This window comes from Corvus hawaiiensis, chromosome 8, assembly GCF_020740725.1.
Source record: "Corvus hawaiiensis isolate bCorHaw1 chromosome 8, bCorHaw1.pri.cur, whole genome shotgun sequence".
Classification (NCBI taxonomy): Eukaryota; Metazoa; Chordata; class Aves; order Passeriformes; family Corvidae; genus Corvus; species Corvus hawaiiensis.
Genome location: NC_063220.1, coordinates 17,447,890 through 17,467,850, shown reverse-complemented (window position 1 = coordinate 17,467,850; position 19,961 = coordinate 17,447,890). Strand labels below are relative to the sequence as shown.

The window sequence follows — 19,961 nt, the reverse complement described above, 5'->3', positions numbered from 1 at the left end:
GAAGCGTGTCTGTGGTCAGGGGATGTGTGACCGGGCTTGCAAAAACTTGGACAAAATTCAATCCTTTAAAATAAATATTCGTGTTACTCTGCCCAGGCCCGTAGTAATATCCATAGAATAATACAGAAACCTGATACTAAATACACAGTACTAGAGCAAGAGGGCATCAAGAACAGAAGTGTTTCTGTTTATTTAGAAAGCATTAAGATTTTAATTGAAAAATCATTGAAGTTTTTATAGCACCTCCGTGTTGATATGTGGATATGTCACTAGATACAGAGATACTATGTGACTCTTTGCATTCCTGGACCCCACTTCTTAGAATTGTTTGATTTTAAAGAACTTGGGTGGCAAAAATCATTGCTTGGTGATTCACTTGAGTTTTTTGTCAAATTAATTACAAGTTACTCTTCCCTCCTAGGGGAAAACCCAAATTATAAAATACCACAATCGCTGCTGTCAAAAGTAGTGATTATATACTAACCTAGGCTAAATTGAAAGCAGCATAAAATAGGATATGTAAAGGGATCCTGTAATTTACCATGGTATAGTTCATTTACATTATTTTAAAGATGAAAACTGCATTTCAGGCAATTGTTTGGCTGGGATAATGATTCCAGGGAGAATTCTTTGTCAGCATGTATCCATTTCAGCTCCAAAGAAATGTCCAGATATGAATTTTCTCTCATAAAATGCGTAGATCTGTTTGAAGACATTTCCTATTCTTCTGTATGTACAGACCACTCAAGTAAACAAAGACTTTGTATTAAATATGAATGCAGTTGTTGTTCCCAGCCCATTTCCGGACATGTTTTCCAAGAAGCTTCTGCATTTGCTGCTATGCAGTGCAGCTCTCCCTGAGAGCAGTCAGCCCAGCTACAGCTTGCTCTGAAGTGAAAGCAGCAGAGCTGTAGATAGATTTGTGAATTTTCCTGTGCAGTGTCTAGCAAGTTACAGAGTTGGCTGCAGAAAGGCACTGCATAACTGTTCTCTTACTTATTCTAATTTAAGCACTTTCCTGCATTTACTTTATTTAATAGGTATTCATATTAAACCATAGCATATAGATGCAACTAAATTAGTAAAAAATAAGGAAACTGGGGCAAAGTTCTGCATTTCAGAAGGAAGATGCCTGCATTTTCCCATATGTACCAAGCAGTGTACCAAGGAGAACAGATGCCTGGGACAGAAGTAGAGACAAGAAACCCATAGATACTGAGCAGCATAATAAATCATTAGTGTCCACATCTGGTTTTGGCATTGCAGTAACCTTTTAAACGCTTTTTTTTCTGTAACTACCTGCAACCTTTCTTTTCCATAAAATACACGGATTTGTGTTGATACCCTAAGCCTTTTCCTTCTCAATCCACTGCCTCTTTTCATCACCTATCAAATACGTGGGTGCTAGAATCTCTAATGCTACTCAGAGCAGCAGCTGTACTAACCTTTATCTTAAGCTCTGAAGCACCAGCTCCAGCAATCCCTCCACATATTCAGACAAGCACACAGACACTTAAATGAGACACAAAAGGTGTGTGGGGGGGAGATGTTACTGAGGCTCTCCAAATTCTTGTAGAAACCAGAAGTTCTAATACGTAACACTGGTTTGTTGGGATTTTTAGAAGGAGGGAAAGGGTGGAAGAGGGAAAGAAGGGAAAAGAAGGGAAGAAGAAAAGAAGGGAAAAGAACAGTTACCAGGTACTAACATCTTTGCCGTGATGCTGATGGTTGTGGTTTATTCTTCCTCTCACCAGAACCACTTTGAGTCATTTTTATAAGTTTGCTAACACACTTTTACACCTTTCTTTTTCTTCCCTGGTCTGCAGTTTCAGGTTACATCTGAATTTACTATATATAGTGCTATGTATGTATGTTAGATACTATTTCTTGTATCTCTTTGTTACCCCCAAAGTCACTTTTACAGAGACAGGTCCGCATTTTTTATTTTTTTAAACTAAGCATCAATGCGTTGTTCATAGATGCTCCAGTCCCCAGGCCATTCCCATCTCTGTTGCCATGTGTGTAGCCTGTAACATGGCATTGCTCTTGCCAGCAACAGGCTGTAGGCTTTGCACTGGCTTTGCATGGCCTCAGGACCAAGGCTTGCCAGGTCTGCTCAGTTTGACCTTGTCTTGACCTGCCTGCAGCTTTCTTTTGCTTGGCACAACTGTGACAGCAGCTTCTTGAACTGACTGCCTCTATCTAATTTGATTTGCGAAAGGATAGCTGTGGGTTTATGTAGAGAGCAGCAACAAACATTTCCTGCAGATGGGATATTTAGTACTCTTAGACAACGGCATAGTGCAGAAAAACACAGGCCTGGTACAGCAGCAGAGACCTCGTGGTGTGGAGGCACAGGAGGAAGGAGTGCAGGCAGGGGCGATAAGGGGGTGTGTGTGTTATGTGGGTGACACAACACCAATAAAACAGGAGCCTACAAAATTCACAGAATTGTGCAAAGATGCATCAGCAGAGGCAGGAGGGGCAAATGACCCTTCCCTAGCCTATGCATGATAACTAGGGGACACGTCAGCCCATATTAGCCTGAAATATTCTCCTTATCATGGATGTCCCTGCCTTTGAACATAGTAAACGCTGGGAGCATTAGGAGCTGTTGCCATATTCTCCACAACACAAAGTAATACACGGCACAGAGCCAGGCTGAAAAAGAGCAGCTTAGTGACTCAAGTTTCATTTCTTCAGCTGCAGACTGACTGCTCTGCTTTGGCAAAGCCAGGGAAAAGCTGAAGTTTCACTTTCTGTTTCCCACTAATTTTCGTCACACATCACATGAGGGCTGGACTATATAAAATGCAAAGCATAACAGCAGTGGGCAGCACTCCTTTGGCTTTGAGGCTGCCTGAAGGCAAGTGAGCAGAGAAGGAAAACTATGAGGTAAGAGAGCAACCCAGTCTCTGAAAGATGCTTTTTTTCTCTATGCCACGGGAAAATAATGCTTATTATTTACATAAATGTAAGCAGTGAGGGCCTTTGAGCATCCAAACAACAGAAAATATTTTACAGAATGTTTAGAGAAGAATCAAAATAAAATAAGGATGCTCTTGAATTTTGTCATGTTATTGCTTCTCCAATGATGTTCAGTCTCTGTGAATAGAACTGAAAGTCAGAAAAATTTTGTGCATGCAGTTCAGGGGTGAAATCCAGGCTGCAGATGATGCCCAGCCAAAGAGGTGTAATCTGTATCTCAAACCTGTGTTTGTGACATTCCTCTTTGATTTACCTCCTCATAATTTTGCTGTCTTTCCACTCACTCCTTTTTTTACCCAAAAGGCTTGATTATGCAGCTGAGCAGCAGCACACACTGTGCTCCACAGGCTGTTAGCTCTGCTAGGTGTTACAGGAGGGACAGCAAGGGAGTCTTTCTAAGAAATGAGGATTTGACTGAGAAGCCTCAGTAATAGAATTGTATGTCATTCTTTCTTTAAGGGAGAGCATAGTATGGACTAAAATGTCATTTCTGTGTTGTAAAAATATCCCCTTGATTGTGTGATAAAAGCCAGTCCGTGCACCCTCACAGGCACACAGGTAGGCTATGGCAGCAGGGGAAACCCAAATAACATTCTGCCCTGGTGGCTCGGAGGCCCCAGGAAGAAAAAGCCATTGAAAGATGGAGAGGGATTGTCCTGATTTCATCTGGTATGGAGTTAATTTCTTCTCACTAGCTGGTACAGTGCAGTGGTTTGGGTTCAGTATGCAAATTATGTTGAAAACACACGTTTTGTTTGTTGCTAAGTTGTGTTTATCCTAGTCAAGGATTTTTTTGTGTCTCATGCTCTGCCAGTGAGGAAGTACACAAAAACACTCGAGAGAGCACAGCTGGGACAGGTGATCTGAACTAGCCAAAGGGATATTCCACATCACAGAACATCATACCCAGTATATAAACTGGGGGAGTTACCTGGAAAGGGGGCTGATTGGGGTGCAGGGAGAGAGTCTAGCATTGGACAGCAGGTAGTGAGCAATTGTACTGTGCACCACTTGTTTTTCTGTAAGTTTGATATTTTCCTTTTATCATCATTATTATTAATTACTATTATTATTATATTTTATTTTGTTTCTGTTATTAAAAATTATTAAATTCTGATCTTAACCTACAATTTTTACTTTTGATTCTCCTCCTCGTTCCACAAGTGGGGGATGGGGAGAGGAGATGAGTGAGAAGCAGCATCATGCTTAGTTGCCAGCTGGGCTTAAACCACAACAGGCATAAAGGGGTATTAAGGACCAGTTGTATGTCAACAGGGTCTGGTTAATAAGGGTGTGTGAGTGTGTGTGTCTAGGGGTGAGAGAGAAGCTCCCTAACCAGCCACTGGATGTCCAGAGCCAGCACCCGAGGAGCCATAGGGTTAGTGAGTGTGTGGTCTGTACCAGCAAGTGGAATGGGGTTGCACACTCATGGGCTGGACATCCAAGTGCCAGCCACTGAAGAGACAGTTCCTGGATATATTAACCATATAACCCCTATAACCATAACATAAGAATGGTGCTATGATCTAACATACAAGGATTTAAAAATGCAGGAAATTCAAAATTAAATTTGTAACACAAATCATAACATGCACAAAGGTTTAGGAAAGGCACTAAATCACATTCTCTATAGTTTAGGAGAATCTTATATGATTATGTCCTTTGGGTAAGCTTCAGCAATTGTTCCCAGCGCAGGACATATGTTCCTGAGGCCCAAGGCTGTGCCAGCTTTACTACAGAGGGCAGCCCTCCACTTTAACACCACAGCAACATCTGTTCCTATGTAAGAGGTGCCCTCATACACTGGCAAGAAGAATTACTAAAATCACTATTCAGCACTTTAGACCTAGGGCTCTCTACAGCTTTGGCTTGTTTAAAGTATTGGGGACTAAGGGCACCAGGTAGGGTATTGACTGCCTTTAAAGTACATCATGCCTGGATTTAAAACAAGAATAGCAAAAAGCAAATGGGATGTAAACAACTTTTTCTTTGATTTCTTCTAGTACCATTTCCAAGAATTCCTTGAAGACTTCCCTGCTGCAGTTAGAATGTCATTTTACATGGACTTTGCTGAAGCAGCATGTAAGTCTTGAGGCCCTAGAGGAAACAATAGTTGATCATATCAAGTTTGTCAACGAATCCAACATTACAGATTATAATTTACTCTCCTATGTATGTCACCTAAAGAATTCAAATGAGGAAGCCCTGAGAAATCTCAAAAAAGCTGAAGAAGCTATTCAAAAACATCCCCCAGGTGAAATTGCCAGGAGAAGTCTTGTTACCTGGGGGAACTATGCCTGGGTCTGTTACCACATGCAGAGATATGAAGAAGCTCAAACTTATGTAAGCAAAGTGGAAAACACCTGCAAAGAGTTTTCAGGTACTGCTCATGGGAAGATTCAGCTTCCAGAGATCTGTGCTGAGCAAGGATGGGCATCATTACGTTTTGGGTCTAATTACTACGAGAGGGCAAAGAATTGCTTTGAAAAAGCTCTGGAGAGTGAGCCCGATAACCCAGATTTTTATACTGGCTATGCAATAGCAATGTATCGCTTGGAAAATTTGGCTTTTTGGTGTTGTGAAGAGGTGAGACCATGCCTTGAGGTCCTGCAGCGGGCAGTGGAACTGAATCCAAAGAACACTTCCCTTCTGGCATTACTTGCATTACAACTTCAGCAATTGAAACGAGCTAATGAAGGGGAGAGGTACATTGAGGAGGCACTGAAGATAACCCCTGATTTTCCTTTTTTCCTGCGGTATGCTGCTAAGTTTTACAGAAAGAAAGGAGAAGTGGACAAGGCAGTGGAGATTTTGAAAAAGGCCCTACCACTGACACCAAAGTCTGTCTTTCTGCATCACCAACTAGGACTCTGCTACAAATTCAAGATATTTCAATTGAAAAAGACAAGATGTCCACCTCAAGAGGAAGTGGAGAATCTCATCCAGCTTGCCATTTTTCATTTCAAAACAGTGATAGACAAAAGGCCAACATTTATTTCTGCCCATACTGACCTAGCAAACGTATATGCACTATGCGAGAGGTATGAAGAAGCTGAAGAGATATTTCAGGAAGTGCTCCAGAGAAATTATCTATCCTGTGGTGAAAAACAAGAAATCTACTTCTATTATGGCAATTTTCAGCGTTTTCACATGAAGTCAGAATCGAAAGCCATCAAGTATTACATAGAAGGTCTGAAAATGGAAAAAGATTCTTTTGGAAGAAGAAAGTGCAGGGAAGCTGTGGAGACGTTGTTGAAACAAAAGATTGAGAGCCGTTTAGGAGATGCCACAGATATTGGTACACTTGGACTCGTTCATAACCTAAATGGTGAGAAACAAAAAGCAATTGAATGCTATAAGAAAGCCATTGCTTTGGATCCCAACAATGAAGAATATCGGAATGCATTATTTGAGCTACAACTTTCCATCTCAAGCTAAAGATCCCAAAAATCCTATGTACCGAAAAATCTCCTAAAGCAAGGACATTTCAACAGATTCTCAAAACTTTTTTGTTGGGTTTTTTTTTCATTTGAAGGTAGACATTATGACCCAATGAAACACAGGTGGCATCACTTTCTAGTCATAATGTAGAAACTGCAGACAACAATTGTTTATTTGTTCATTCACTAATAGAGAGCATGCTTGGATAACTATATAATATATATGATATATATTTATAGCTAATCTAACTTACTCTTCAATGATAACATGGGTATAGATGTTGTATTTAAGTGATGATCTGTAGAACAGAGAACTTCTAACCTGAAAATCAGATATTACTGTCTACTGAGAAAAAGGTAAAGGAATCATATTGTTGTATTTTGTCTGTACACTTGAAGGGCATGCTTATACACAAATAGAATTCCTCAAGGTTTTTTAAGTATTTCAAAAATATCTTTTGTAGAAGAAACTTTTGTTGAAGGCTTGTTCAGTTTACTACCTTGTATGCTGTTTAATTATGAAAACTAATTATTTAGTTTAATTTAGAACTTTAATTATTTAGCTGGTCCACTGGAAAGCTTACAGAATGTGTATTATTGTTGTGAACTACTAAAGTCTATTGAATCCCTCAACTGCTGCTTCTGGGTATCTCTCTGATGATCAGCCTTCATGTTAGTAGATTAAGTAAAGAGAAATAGCCATTCAAAAAAGTAAGAAGGATTGAGTTTTGGCAGGATATGAAAGGCTGAGGAGACAGCCCCTTTATTTTCCCGGAGCTCTCAGCAAAGCTGGCTTCAGGGGCATTGCGCCAAAGAATTAAACTATGCACAAAACAGCATCAGTCTAGTTTACCCAAAACACCCTATCAGGAACCACAACAGCAAACATCTGGAGAGGAAGGAAAGGCAGCCTTTGAGTTGCCAAAGAGAGGGTTGTGGCCATGCTAGTGAAACAAGCCAGGGATAGCAAACACACACAAGAAATGACCTGAACTGGACATTGAGGGCAGAGCACAGCCAGAGCAGAATTGGGTGAGCACCACAGAGCAGGGCAGGGGAACATAAGGGGCATGTGGAAAAAGGAGTGCGTGCCCACAGAGTCTACGTGAATGGAAGAAAAGGCTGAAATGACAGAATGGGTTGACAAGGTGATTATCTTCAGGTGTCCAACTAAAATTCAATATTCTTTGCAACACCCTGGCCTAACTCCTCAGGAACGTACCTTTGTTTGATAGACCATAGTACTCAGGAAAAAGTAACGCTGCACTTCCAAAACACTTCTGAGCCCTAGCCACTAGTGTAGCATGAAGCAAACTGGTGACAGAGTCCATCAGGAAGAATGTGCACCTTAGTTTCTAGCCATCCTGGAGCATTCTTGCACCTGCAACAGCACCCCTGTACAGACAGGATGACAAGCCATGAAGGAGTGCAAAACACCAATGCCAGATCACAAAATATCAATAAGCCTCTTCCCTCTCAGCTCTCCATCAGAGAATCTTTCATAATACAAGCAAAAGCAATCAAGTGTACATAATTACAAACACCCTTTACCTAAGAAAGAGCTGGAGCAAAACCCACCCTTGTTTCCCAGCCATCTGCCAGCTCCTCTTTTACAAACAAAGGCAACCCTACCTAGGGAAGGAGAGGTGAGGATGGGGAACAGGAAGGTCTGGGAACAGTTCTGACAGACCACTCCTGAAAGCTGGCTGGAACAACAGCGAGGAACTAGTGACTACCTACATTGGTGTGCCCAGCTATGGGGATGAAAGGGTATGTTAGACCACCTCACTGGCTTTGTGAATCCTGAGGGCTTCTAACCTCAGCACCATTGCTATCTAAACTCTACTGAGGGCATAGAAGGTGGAGGGCAGCAGGGAAGAATTTGAGGAGGAGGTGGCGCAGGTTCTCAAAGCCATGGCCCATCTATTCTCCTCTCCACATTCTGCCACCAGGACATCTTCTGGAATAAGAACCTATAAAAAAAGCTATAAATTATTTTGGGAAAAAAAAGGTGAGCCTGAATTTTTATGAAGAGTCATAGCAGCTCGATCTGCACAGTGAAGAAACTGACTGTGCGACATAGCAAAGCAAAAAGCGTATTTGTTGTGCCTCACCTCTTTTGTACTCTGGAGGAGTGCTCTGGAACACAGTACTACCTGGGGATGCTTGTGCAAACACAGCCTTCTGGATTTTGCCCGTCTTGTAAATGAGGAGAACGTTATTTCCCACATGGGGGTGCTGCTGCATTGCCTGGCTTGTCGATACGGGGAGCAGGTTGAGCTCGAGCTTCGGGAGGTAGACAAAATGAAACACACATTTTGGAGAGTCCAAATCCATTGGGCAAAACTAGAACTGCACAGAGGCTGAACACACCTCTCAATTCACACTCAATTATGAATACATCACTGGAGCCTATGCTAGCAGTGCAGGAAAAAAAATGAATGAAGATAACCCTTCAGGAAGTATTAATTTATGAATCAAAAGCAACTTCTAAAGTATATAGAAAAATTTACTGAAATGTACCAGAGTAATCACTAAAAAGAAGGTATTATTATTTATGGAGGCAAACCCCACTAAGGACTCTGCTATGCTGACCATGAAGTAGTGTTACAGTTTAAGTTAAACAAGCTCTTCCTTCTCACATAAATTTGTAACACATTAGAGAGCAGACAAGGAATTGTTGTGGCAGTATAAAATACATTCACCTTACAGTAACATAGCTTTTTTCTTTCAGGAGATAAATTATTATCCAAGCTGACAGGAAAGTTTAATGAATGCTTTTTCTGAAAAAAAGAGTCATTTTTCAACAGAAGGTGCTTGACTTTTCCAATGTTGTTTTCACACAGCTTTTCAAGGTACAATTTATTAAATGTTCCAGATTATCGCTATAATATGAATAATTTGAAAATAATAATTATTTCCCCATTTCAAACCTCATGGAATGGAAACAGATGGGATAACTTCAGCAGCCATAAGCAGTTTCACTTACTTACACTGAATTTCCATCCACTGCACAGAACAGAACATAGTCCCAGGTAGGATATCTCCCATCTGAGATAGACTCTGTCGGACAGATGTCACCCCAAGTCCCACCACACTGTCCTGGGAAGAGCCAGACAGGCTCAGCAGTGCACTTCTCCAGCCGAGCTCATATCCATCAATGCTTGTATCCATCAAGGCTGGTGGAAACATAGAATTACAGAATCATTAAAGTTGGAAAAGACCCCTAAATCATCAAACATACAGTGTTAGTCTGGCAAATTTTTCACAGCTAGCTCGGGTGTCTTGGCTTATTCCCACACTGTGCCATGCCAGGAAATGTCCTCCATGGAGGACAGCCTGAATATTATGATCTCTGAAACAAAATGTTGCAGATACACTAAACCATTCTTCAAAAATATTGTAAGCCAGAGACTTCTATAATGCGTTGCTTGAAATATTTCACATGGCAGAATGAAGCTGAACAGTTCATCTTGTGCTGTGTGGACCAAGAGCTAGAAGTTTGGCATGAGGCTTCACCAGCCTGGATTGTATTCTCATTTCTTCCACATGCAGGTCATTTCTCGTTACTCCTTCCTTCCTTCTGTTTGTTACTGGGGGCATTCATGACAGGGCTGATATTTCACAGTGTGTTTTATGCACAAAAATTATCATTCTGGTATATAAGCTCTTTTCCATTGGCATAAGTCAGAGCAGAAACAGTGTTAGAAAGCCCTGAAAGAACTTTACCATTCTCTACAAAAGGTCTGTATATAAAACCAGTTGAATGTTTGTTGCTAAATAAGATATTTAAAACAAGAAGTACTGCTTAAAAAACAGAAAGAGAAAAGCCTATGAAAAAAATCTTGAAATAATAATAAAAAAAAGCTAATAATGTATTACATGGTATAGTTTACATTGATAAAAAAGCATATGGCATTATTCCAACAGGCTTTTACAATGTGCAGTTCTGGCATGAAGAGCTGGTGATGTGTTGTGATGTCATAAACAAAGTAATTAAACTTCTGTAAATCTATTTACAGTGGTAATTAATAACTTATTCAAAATAACTTACATTTTTTGTTGCTCACACTATTCCTTTTTTAGTAACAAAATATTACATTAAGATCTAAAACATTATCTTCATCAATGCTAATTAATGAAAACACTTCATTTTTTTCCAAAAGTGCATATTTTTCCTAACTCATTAAGAAACACCCATGGATAATTTTTGTGTTTTTTATGAATATATGTTAGAAACAAAACTGGGGCCCAAGAGTCAATTTTCATGCTGAGCTGAAGAAAAGTTATATCGTTGGCTTTAAGAAGATTTTGCACTCCTCTCACTTATTCTGTGGTCTGTGCACATATATCGTGCTACTGGCTCTGACTACATTCCTGAAGCAGGGCAGTGAGAAATGCTTTATTTAAACGCAGGCAATTGAAGTCAAACAACTTTAATATATTTGAAATACACTTGGATAATAAAACTACTTGATACACATGCTATTCATATATATATATATATATATATATATGTTTGTGTATATATGTATAAATGTATTATACCCCTATGGCTGTACTCTTGGTCTAAATCAAATTGGTGAACATCAGTCTATGTTGCTTTCCCTTCCAAGGCACAGAGTGGAAAAGGACACCATGAGCAGCCACTGAACACTCTGCAGACTAACAAAACTATTGGTTCAGTGTTAATGAAAATTATTTGGACTCTGATAAATTTGTTAATGAACAGAATACAGCTTGATACAGAATTAAAACACTGAAACTATTTGTGTTTCCGGAATGTGAAGTTCCCCCATTGCTGACAATACTTTCACTCTGGAAATGTAGGAACATCCCAGTATTCATTAGACCATCACATCAGTAAGTTACTCCATGAGCTACATTCACTCCCCAGCTTCTGTGAAGCAGCCAATTGGAGTATATTCCTCACACAAGTTGCAGGAAATCATCAATCACAGCTCTTGTGTTCTAGCCATCAAGGAAAAGTGACCTGACAGCTCTGCAATGAGCAATTTGCACCACCTGAAGATACAGCTTCCAGCTCTGAAAAGAGACAGACTTGCCACTGCAATACACAGAAACAATTCTGCCAACATCCTCTCCCCTGTCAGCCTGTGGGGTGGGCAATCTCTCAGTCAGTTGGTTGCATGGGCTCCAGATAGGTCCAAATTCTCTAATAGGTGCTGATTTTACAAGAGGAGGAGGCTCTGTGTTTGCAAACACAGGAATCTCTCAGGTTTCTTGGGCCGCCTTTGGGCTTCTTCCAACTAATGCAGCTAAAGCACATTTGTCTATCAGCATACCCAGTCCCCTGGCACAAATTTACTCCTCTTCAGATGGTAGAGCCACCACAGCACCTTTTCCACCCTCCAAGACAAGGACCAGCTGGAAGATCACACCCAGAATGTCACTGTTTAGAAATTCAAATTTTAAAGCTATACAGAAGAAAAAAAAATTTTTTTTGCTGTAAAGGGCTTGGGAAAGCAGGTCTAAAGCCATATTTGAAATTAAATTGCAATGTATGTACAAAGTGCAGGCACATTGTAAAAATAAAGCTGCTCCAGAGATACTTTCAGCATAAATCAATTTCTTTCCAGATTTTCTTGAAAAACCAAAAGCAAAACAAACTGATTACTTTGGCATTTGAAGCAATGATTTGCAAAGAGTTTCATGCAGACTGACAAATGCAGAGATTTTTTCACAGTGTATGTGATTAGTCCATTGAAACACACTAGACCACAAAATGAAAAAGCTTGTGTAATTAATATTTGTGAATGTAAATGTTATTGTTCACTTTTGGTGACTGATACCTGTGGAGTCAACATTGCATTTCAAGTAAATCTGTGAACACTTGTATATGCAAACCCTATTTTCAGTCTAGCTTTCTTCTATTACTGCATTAACTTAGTATTACTCTTGCTGTACATAGATTTAAGCCAACTAAAACATGACAGAAAATTCTAATTGAGAGATGTCTTGTTTCACAGGAGAAGTATCTTCAAGAGTGCAACACTACAGAACCATGTCTGTCTCAGGCTGTGCCATACTGAATCTCGATGGCACTTGTCACCTGTTGCTGAAGCTGTTTGTATCCACAGCCAAAAATTCAACATCCTTCTGGTCTAATTCTGCTGTGACAGAATAAGCTATTGCTCCATTTGTCCAGATGTGCTCTTTCAAGGCTGTGTTACCAGCGAGGGACTGCAAATGTGTTCTTTTGATTTTCTTTGCTAGTCTTGCAAAGCACAATAGTGCAGAACTAAATATCATAGAAAATCCACACAGGAGAAATGATGCAGTGTAGCTGCCAGTTGTGTCCACAAGCCAGCCTGTAGGAAAAAAAAAAAAAATTTTTTTTAAAGGTCCAATATTCTGGTGGATAATTTACAGGTCCTATGATCCAGTTAAAAACTTCTGGAATTATCACATATAAATACGATCAAACAATACAGGTTTACATCACCATCACTATACTTCCACATCCTGGGGCAGGAAGGGATTTGTCCTCAGCAGGCAAATAATATCTTTATGGCCTTTTGTTTGGAGGTCAAATCCACAAGAAAAGGCAGAGCAGTCACCACCACACTACTAAATAAACATTTTCCAACTGCATGGATTTAACTGGCAGTCTTTAGAAGGCTTAGAGAGCTTTAAGATCCTCATGCAGAAACATTTATTAAGCTATGCCTTAGGCTCTCGCTTAGAACAATTCTATTTTGCATTAATTTTTGCTATGGAAAATTAAACTAAAAGCTTCAGAAGAAGTGATTAATTGGTAGTTGATGTAAACATCAGACAAAATATGCAAGATATATATACTTGGTTGTTTGAAAAAGATCTCTGACCTTCCACAATATTAAAAACTGTGTCAAGTGCTCTCTAAAGAATAATAAGGGTGCAGCTCTCCTCCTTACTTCACCGCAATGGTACAGATGGGAAAAATGATGGTTAGATATTACAGGGATGAGCTTATGGCCAAACAGGAGTGGAGCTGACTCACCCACCTGTTCAAAGCAATGTAGAGACTAAAAGAACAAGTCTTACACATACACACACACAAAAAAATCTTGGCATTAAACTCATTTTAGAGAGATTTAGATTTTACAAAATTATGTCATTTCACAGCAAAATACTTTACTCCTTCTACTTGCACAGTTTTTAAACTGCATGAAGTGGTGATGTAATAGCTCTTAGGAGCCCATTCCATACCGGGTTTTTTTAAAACTTTCATCTCACTCTATATGTAGAAATCATCCCACCAAAACCAGGATGGGACATCTAAAGACTTAAGAATGTCTAGGTGTGTTATTCCTCTACCCAGAGGCTACCTCCACACTCATTCACTGTGCATTTGCTGTTCTTCCTCCCCTTTTACATCACACCAATAGGTAAATCTGAAGTACTGATGAGATTATAGAAAAATCATTTGGCAAAACTGACCTGCCACAGGTGGGCTCACTAGATATGGTATGGCGTGGAGAAAATACACAACGCCCAGTGCTGATGATAACAAAGAAGTTCCCACTACATCTGCTGTCATGACAGGGATCAGCGTTACATATGCTCCATCAAAGTAGCCAAAGGTAAATGAGAAAGGCACAAGCAAGGGGAAGCTTTGGAGAATTGGTAGGAAAAGACAACAGAGGCCATCCATTCCCACAGCAAAGAGGTAGCAAAAGTACCGATGCTTCTTCAGACACCTGCAAATTTCAAAACAGAAAAGAAAATTATCACTGAAACCAGTATCTCATCTTCTATGCCATGGCATGCAATGATTCAGTCTCTCTCTCTCTTATAAAGCTCAAATTTAAGTCCATTTCCTTACACAGTCTTCAAGATTAAAAACTCAACACTGATGAGCCCAGGTAGGGAAAGCTGCCCTCCTACAGCTGTAGAAACGTCTGGCAAGCAGCAGCCCATGCTGCCTGCAGTGTTCTTCAGGATCTTCCTAGTGACAGAACCCTGCTGCCAGGATTTTGCATTCCCCTGAAGTTTCAATGTTCAAAGCAGTATTTCATTGGGCTTTACATCCCAGGTCAGCAAGGTGCTCCCAGGATTCTGCATAAAATATTGCAGTATACCTCTCTTAGCTGTCACTCTTCCAGTCAGCCCTTAAATGTAAGTTAGTGTGAGCTAAGCGAGATGGCAATTCCCTTCCTTCCTGCCCCACAAAAACAATAATTGATTTTTCCCACAAACTGGTTAAGCACAAAGAATGCATGCTTTAGAATCAAAATCCTTGTTAATTTAGCCAGTATCTACTGATGTTACAGATGCTGTACACTGACATTTGGAGTGAGTTCAGTTCATAAAGCATGTTAAGTTCTTACACACTGGAAAACATACAACAATTTTCTGTCAATCCTTCCTAGTATGTGCCTGACGGTACTGGGCCAGACCCTTGACCCTCTTCCATAACTTCTGTGCCTCCCCAGCAGCACAAAAGAGATGGAAAGGCAGAAGAAGCAGGGTAAAATCCTCTAGGACTTAGATACAGAGAATCGTGCTCAACATACCTCAGGCAAGGGGTTATATTTCCACTATCACATATACAAACACATTATTTTTCCAGGAAAAAAAAATATTTACCCAGCAGAATTTAACAAACTCAGAAGAGACAGAAAGATTAAGTAGCAAGCATTTCTGAAAGTTAGACTGTGTTGTTGGGGGTTTAAGTTACACATGCTACAGAAAGAGTCCATCATGTTAACTTCTATATGTATTATACCTCGCTTGCAGCCAGCCTCCCACCAGCTAAAGCTTACACTTGATCAGCCAGAAGCCCTTACCTTCTGTCTGTTAGCCATCCGAAGGTGATATTACCAACGATGTCTATAACACCAAGTATGGACATGAGGAAGGCAGCCTGGTGATGACTCACTCCAACACTCAAGGCATAAGGCACTAGGTAGACAAAAAGAGGGCTGCAGCCATATGCCATAAATAAAACTGACACTGCCAGCACCATGAAGCCTGGCATCAGCAAAAAGTCATATTCCTTCCATGAACAGTAGCATAAACATTCATGAGGCCATAATTTGATTAAAGGTGAACAGATGAACGTTCGCTTTAAGTCTTGTTTCTCTGTTTCAGGGACATAACCCTGTTGAAGAAATTCAGGAGCAGTTTTACAATCCTCCTTAAGAGAAATAGGCCGCATCAAGGCACCACAGACGCAGAGGTTTAAAACAAAACCTCCCAGGATGAGCAAAGCTCCTCGCCAGGAAAACTGCTCAATTAAGAGCTGGACCACAGGGGCCAGGATGAAGGTACCAATTCCACTGCCTGACATGGCTATTCCATACGCCAGTGCTTTTCTTTTGTTGAAGTATTTGCCCACCATCGCGATGGCTGGAGAATAACAAAGTGCAAACCCAAGCCCTAGAAGAGAAAGCAAAGTGCAGATGGCTTAATACTAAGCATGACATATGACATATATTAAATCAAACCACGCAATGTATTTTCATTAGTACAAATGAATAGAAGCCTTTTCTGATTCTGTATCACGCAGCCCAGTTTGAGTGTGATGAGAAACTAGGATGACGTGTTTCTTCCACTGGCAGGGTCACTGACTTGACAAACCTAACTGATGACCAATAATCCACAATAATAAGACTCAGACAGAAGTGATGGGGTTCACTTAAGAACAAGAACAAGGACAATCACTAAATATGCGAGAACTGGTGTGCCAGCCTCTCCTGCATTCAAGATGAGGTCTTGTCCCAGGGTCTGCACCAATGCTGGCACTGGATACATGTCCTGATGAGGCACCACTTTGTGTTTTGGTCTGTTGCAACCCTGACCATTAATTTTCAGTTCTCTGAAACAGAGTACAGAGAGCCTGTCTCTGTTACTAACATTCTACAAAAAAACTCTCTTGGTCAGCTAAACAAACTCCATGCAACAGCTGCTTGGAGCCCTGATGATTTTAAATCCCTGCCTACAAGGAAGGAGAAAAGCCTCTGAAAACAAAGCCAGGTTGAGTAGAGTGAACAAATAAGATTAATCTCTTGGACCAAGAAAAAGATTGTGCTCTCTGCTGCAGAATCAAAGAGCAGGTTTTAATCATCAAGTGGTTAAAATACTAAAATATGTATTTCTGAATCAGTAATAGAAACAAGTTCCTGACTATGGTTTTGGAGCTTGTCCTACATTGAGGGTAAAACGGTCCCCAGTGCCTTTGGCAGAACTTGCTGATAGAGGAGATAATCACCCAGTGCCATAACCAGCTTGCCACATCCTCCTCAAAGGCCACACTGTGTGGGGCAGGCACTAAACCTGCCAGGATGGAATAAGTGGATTAGAGGGACTCTAGGCTGCGGGTGCCCAGTCTGGCACCCCTCAGGAGGCAAGGGGAGAAGCAGGGCACAGAGCTGGGGTTGGACCTGTACAGGCAGCAGAGCCAGAGGAGCAGCCCTGGGCTGGACATCGTCACTCGAGTGCTGTGAAAATCATACTCTATTAGGCATACACACCATTTATTTTTCAGAGAGTTGGCAGGGGGAAATAGGTCTCAGAAAAGCCAACAAATGTCCTGTGAAAAGTGGAAAGTTTAGGGCTGAAAACATTTTCATATGTGTTAGAAGGAACTCTGCTACTTATTGACACTTCCCAATCTCTCCCCTGCTTCACTCTTTGGTTTCAAGTCCAGCTGCTTTTATGGATTTAGACATTCACTTTTTATGGTCCCATCTGCTCTCTGGGGTGAAGGCATGACGTCCAGCCTTTATCAACAGTTCACCTCTCTGTTAATCAGTCCCCACAAACTAGAAGTTCACTGCTTGTAGAATTAGCTCTTTGCAACTCCATGTACAAATTGTAACAGCCTTTCCACCTTGGTATTCACAGCAGCTCCCACTAAGGAAGCCTCAGAGGTTTTAGCATGGTATGTAGCCCAGTCCCTCAAGTTACAAGAAGCCTTTTTATTTGTTATGAACACATTTGTCAAAGATTAACATCGTAATACAGGAGCAACATGCGCTACAATAAGGATTTTTTTTTAAACAAATAAGCTGTTGGCAGCATGTGAACTGCAGTAATTCCACCAACTCGTTACTAAACTCCAGGGGACCAAGTACAAAGCCTTATATCACCGTGGCTACCAGGTCAGTATTAATGAGGACGGAATGTCGGCGTGAGCACAGGCCCCTCTCAAGTTCCTCTGTGCACAACAAACACAGGCAGATGGGACAGAGCAAAGATCTGTTATCACCATACCTGAGCACAAATGGAAGAGTTGCTACAGCAAGACTACCAACCAGAATTTTTTTTGCTTTTCCACTCGAATGTAATGCAGACAAAAGTAAGGCTGAGGTGCCTGGTGTTCCCCAAGTGCTCCTCTATCTCTTACTTACACTTATGTTTTGATTTAAACTTTTTTCCAAATATGCAAATATTTTCAGGCAGCCTAGAACTCCTGCTATAACAAACTGCTCCCAAATCCCAGGCAAAACAGGGAAACCTTTTCATGTGTATCAACTGCAACAGCAGTCCTTCCTGACCTCCCATAATTTCAGAACTTTATCCACAGCCCTCTTTCTAATAGAAGGTAAGAGTTGCTTTTGCAGGGTGCTGCACTTGTGTTATATGAGATCAGTCAGTGCTGAAGCTCTCACTGTGGCAGCCAAAGCCTCTCTTTTACAATGATGAGAACAGGTCTGAGTATCTTATTTGACCAGTGCAGTGTTGATATGACATGAAGAAGAGATCAGCCATCATTTTTAATATTCCTGTCTTGTGTTCCAGGAGCAACAAAGGGGCTGAATGCATCCTACCTGTGAGGACTCCTAACGATAAGTAGAGATGTTCCAGACTGGTGGCGAATGAACTCAGAATTAGTCCAGTAGAGGCAAGCAGCCCTCCTAGCATGATACCAACTTGGCAGGATACATGATTACTGATTAAACTCCCAAGTGGGGCTTTAAAGAAAAAAATAAAGCTGGTAGTTAATGGCAGGTCCTCACACACAGTTCACTGCAACAGTCATAAAGGAAAAGGAAGTAGGAGAAAGCAGAAGAAAATGATTGCAGCTTCAGAGTGGTATTCCAACACCCCCCTATTGCAATGGCATAAGCACCAAAAAAAAAAAAAAAAAAAAAAAAAAAAAAAAAAAAACCTTCTAACAGTAATTGTCCTGAAAGTCAGGATAAACCTGAAACTTACAGCAAGTTTCTCAGCAGCCATTTTCATAGATCAAAGTCATCATGGGACACTGCTAACCTGCAGTGTCAAGGGGTCAAGACAGGCCACAGCAACAGCCCACGCTGTTCATTACTCCACGCTTACAACACTCAGACCTTTCCCCACCTGGAATTTGCACTTCAACCCTCAGTAACTTCAGGTGTCCTTCCTCACAACTCACCGGCCTTGTAGGCTCTGGATCAGACCCAAACAGGAGAGGTCTCACATTTTTTGGAGATGTCCAGGGCTGCTACACTTCTGCTGCACTTCTCCAATACTGATGGCTCCCAGATCACCCTGCTTCTACCATCGGATGTCATCACCAGCCCTCTCCCCTCCACTACCTGCAATGCCAGGGCAAAGTTACCCTTATTTATCTTTTTTTTCCCCAAGATATAACCTGGCTGTCATAGGTGAGTTGCTGTATCTCATTCCAGCTGTGTCCCTCTGCCTTTCTAGCAATTATTATGGATGAGCCCTCTTCCACAGAACTAGGGCATGAATTTTCACATAGCTGCATAGCTTTAAAGCAAACCCACGAGAAATTCTACGTTGAGAGCATGAGAACTGCTGCATTGATGCACATAATTTTTAGTAATATCAAATTTTCTTTTAAGGGAGAAGTCTATTTGTAAATACACAGTTTTGATAAAAGGAGCACGGTTTGACTTGATCTGGAGTTAAGATCTACATCCTGTTCTGTCTCAAATACGAACTCCAATCAAAAGGCAAAAGAAACAAGTTGTCAGTTAACAGCATTCAAACATGACTTGTCCCAATAGACCTCAACAAAAGTACATTTCTGAAAAATTAGATCATTTCACAAAACAAACTTCTGCCTCTTCTCTTTAGTATGAAGACACTCCCTTCCTTGCACAACTATGTTGGGGGAAGCAACTTGGATATACCATACCCCAGAGATCCCACAGTATTACTCTTCCCCAGCTGACTCCACCAACTTGTGAGCATGCTAAAACCAGATGGAGCTGATGCAAAAGCAGCCACATTACACTTAAAAGGGTAATACACACCACAGAGCATCGTAGCACAGTCAACAATGGAGTGGATCCAAGCAGTTCTGGCATAATCCTGCCCAAAGTATGCCTGGAACTCCACAAAAAAAATTGAGATGCACCTAGGACAGAAAACATGTATACCAATCTGTTGAACATGGAATATTTGTGTCACAGAAAACACTGCCCTCACTCCTTAGGTATAAAAAGTACCCAGTTGAAAGTCCTCTCCAGCTCCAAGGAAAATCAAAATTGTGGTCACGAACATTATCATATGTTTCTTGCTGGGGTGTCTGCTGCTAGAGTTTTTAAAACTCATAGTATCTTAAACTGAAAG

At 40.9% G+C, this 19,961-nt stretch overlaps 2 protein-coding genes across 8 annotated transcripts in view; one reads left to right on the top strand and one right to left on the bottom strand.

Moving 5' to 3' along the window:
* Positions 1 to 2,824: 2,824 nt before the first annotated feature.
* Positions 2,825 to 7,061, top strand: LOC125329130 (interferon-induced protein with tetratricopeptide repeats 5-like). Its single transcript, XM_048310573.1, has 2 exons — positions 2,825 to 2,895; positions 4,992 to 7,061. Exons 1-2 carry the CDS (start codon positions 2,891 to 2,893, stop codon positions 6,424 to 6,426), a joined length of 1,440 nt encoding a protein of 479 aa, XP_048166530.1. The 5' UTR covers positions 2,825 to 2,890; the 3' UTR covers positions 6,427 to 7,061.
* Positions 7,062 to 9,170: 2,109 nt separating this feature from the next.
* The window catches only part of SLC16A12 (solute carrier family 16 member 12), a 35,034-nt gene continuing 24,243 nt past the window's right edge, over positions 9,171 to 19,961 (bottom strand). For 4 of the 7 annotated variants that reach the window (XM_048310565.1, XM_048310568.1, XM_048310567.1 and 1 more), the window contains 6 exons: positions 19,643 to 19,746; positions 18,206 to 18,349; positions 15,221 to 15,812; positions 13,872 to 14,131; positions 12,502 to 12,760; positions 9,171 to 9,607 (listed from right to left, as the gene is read on the bottom strand). In XM_048310565.1, coding sequence (XP_048166522.1) covers positions 9,586 to 9,607; positions 12,502 to 12,760; positions 13,872 to 14,131; positions 15,221 to 15,812; positions 18,206 to 18,349; positions 19,643 to 19,746 — 1,381 coding nt within the window. In that variant the 3' untranslated portion in view covers positions 9,171 to 9,585. Of the gene's footprint in view, positions 12,761 to 13,871; positions 14,132 to 15,220; positions 15,813 to 18,205; positions 18,350 to 19,642; positions 19,747 to 19,961 lie in introns of all 7 variants that reach the window. The other 3 variants (XM_048310569.1, XM_048310571.1, XM_048310572.1) reach the window with 3 other exon arrangements.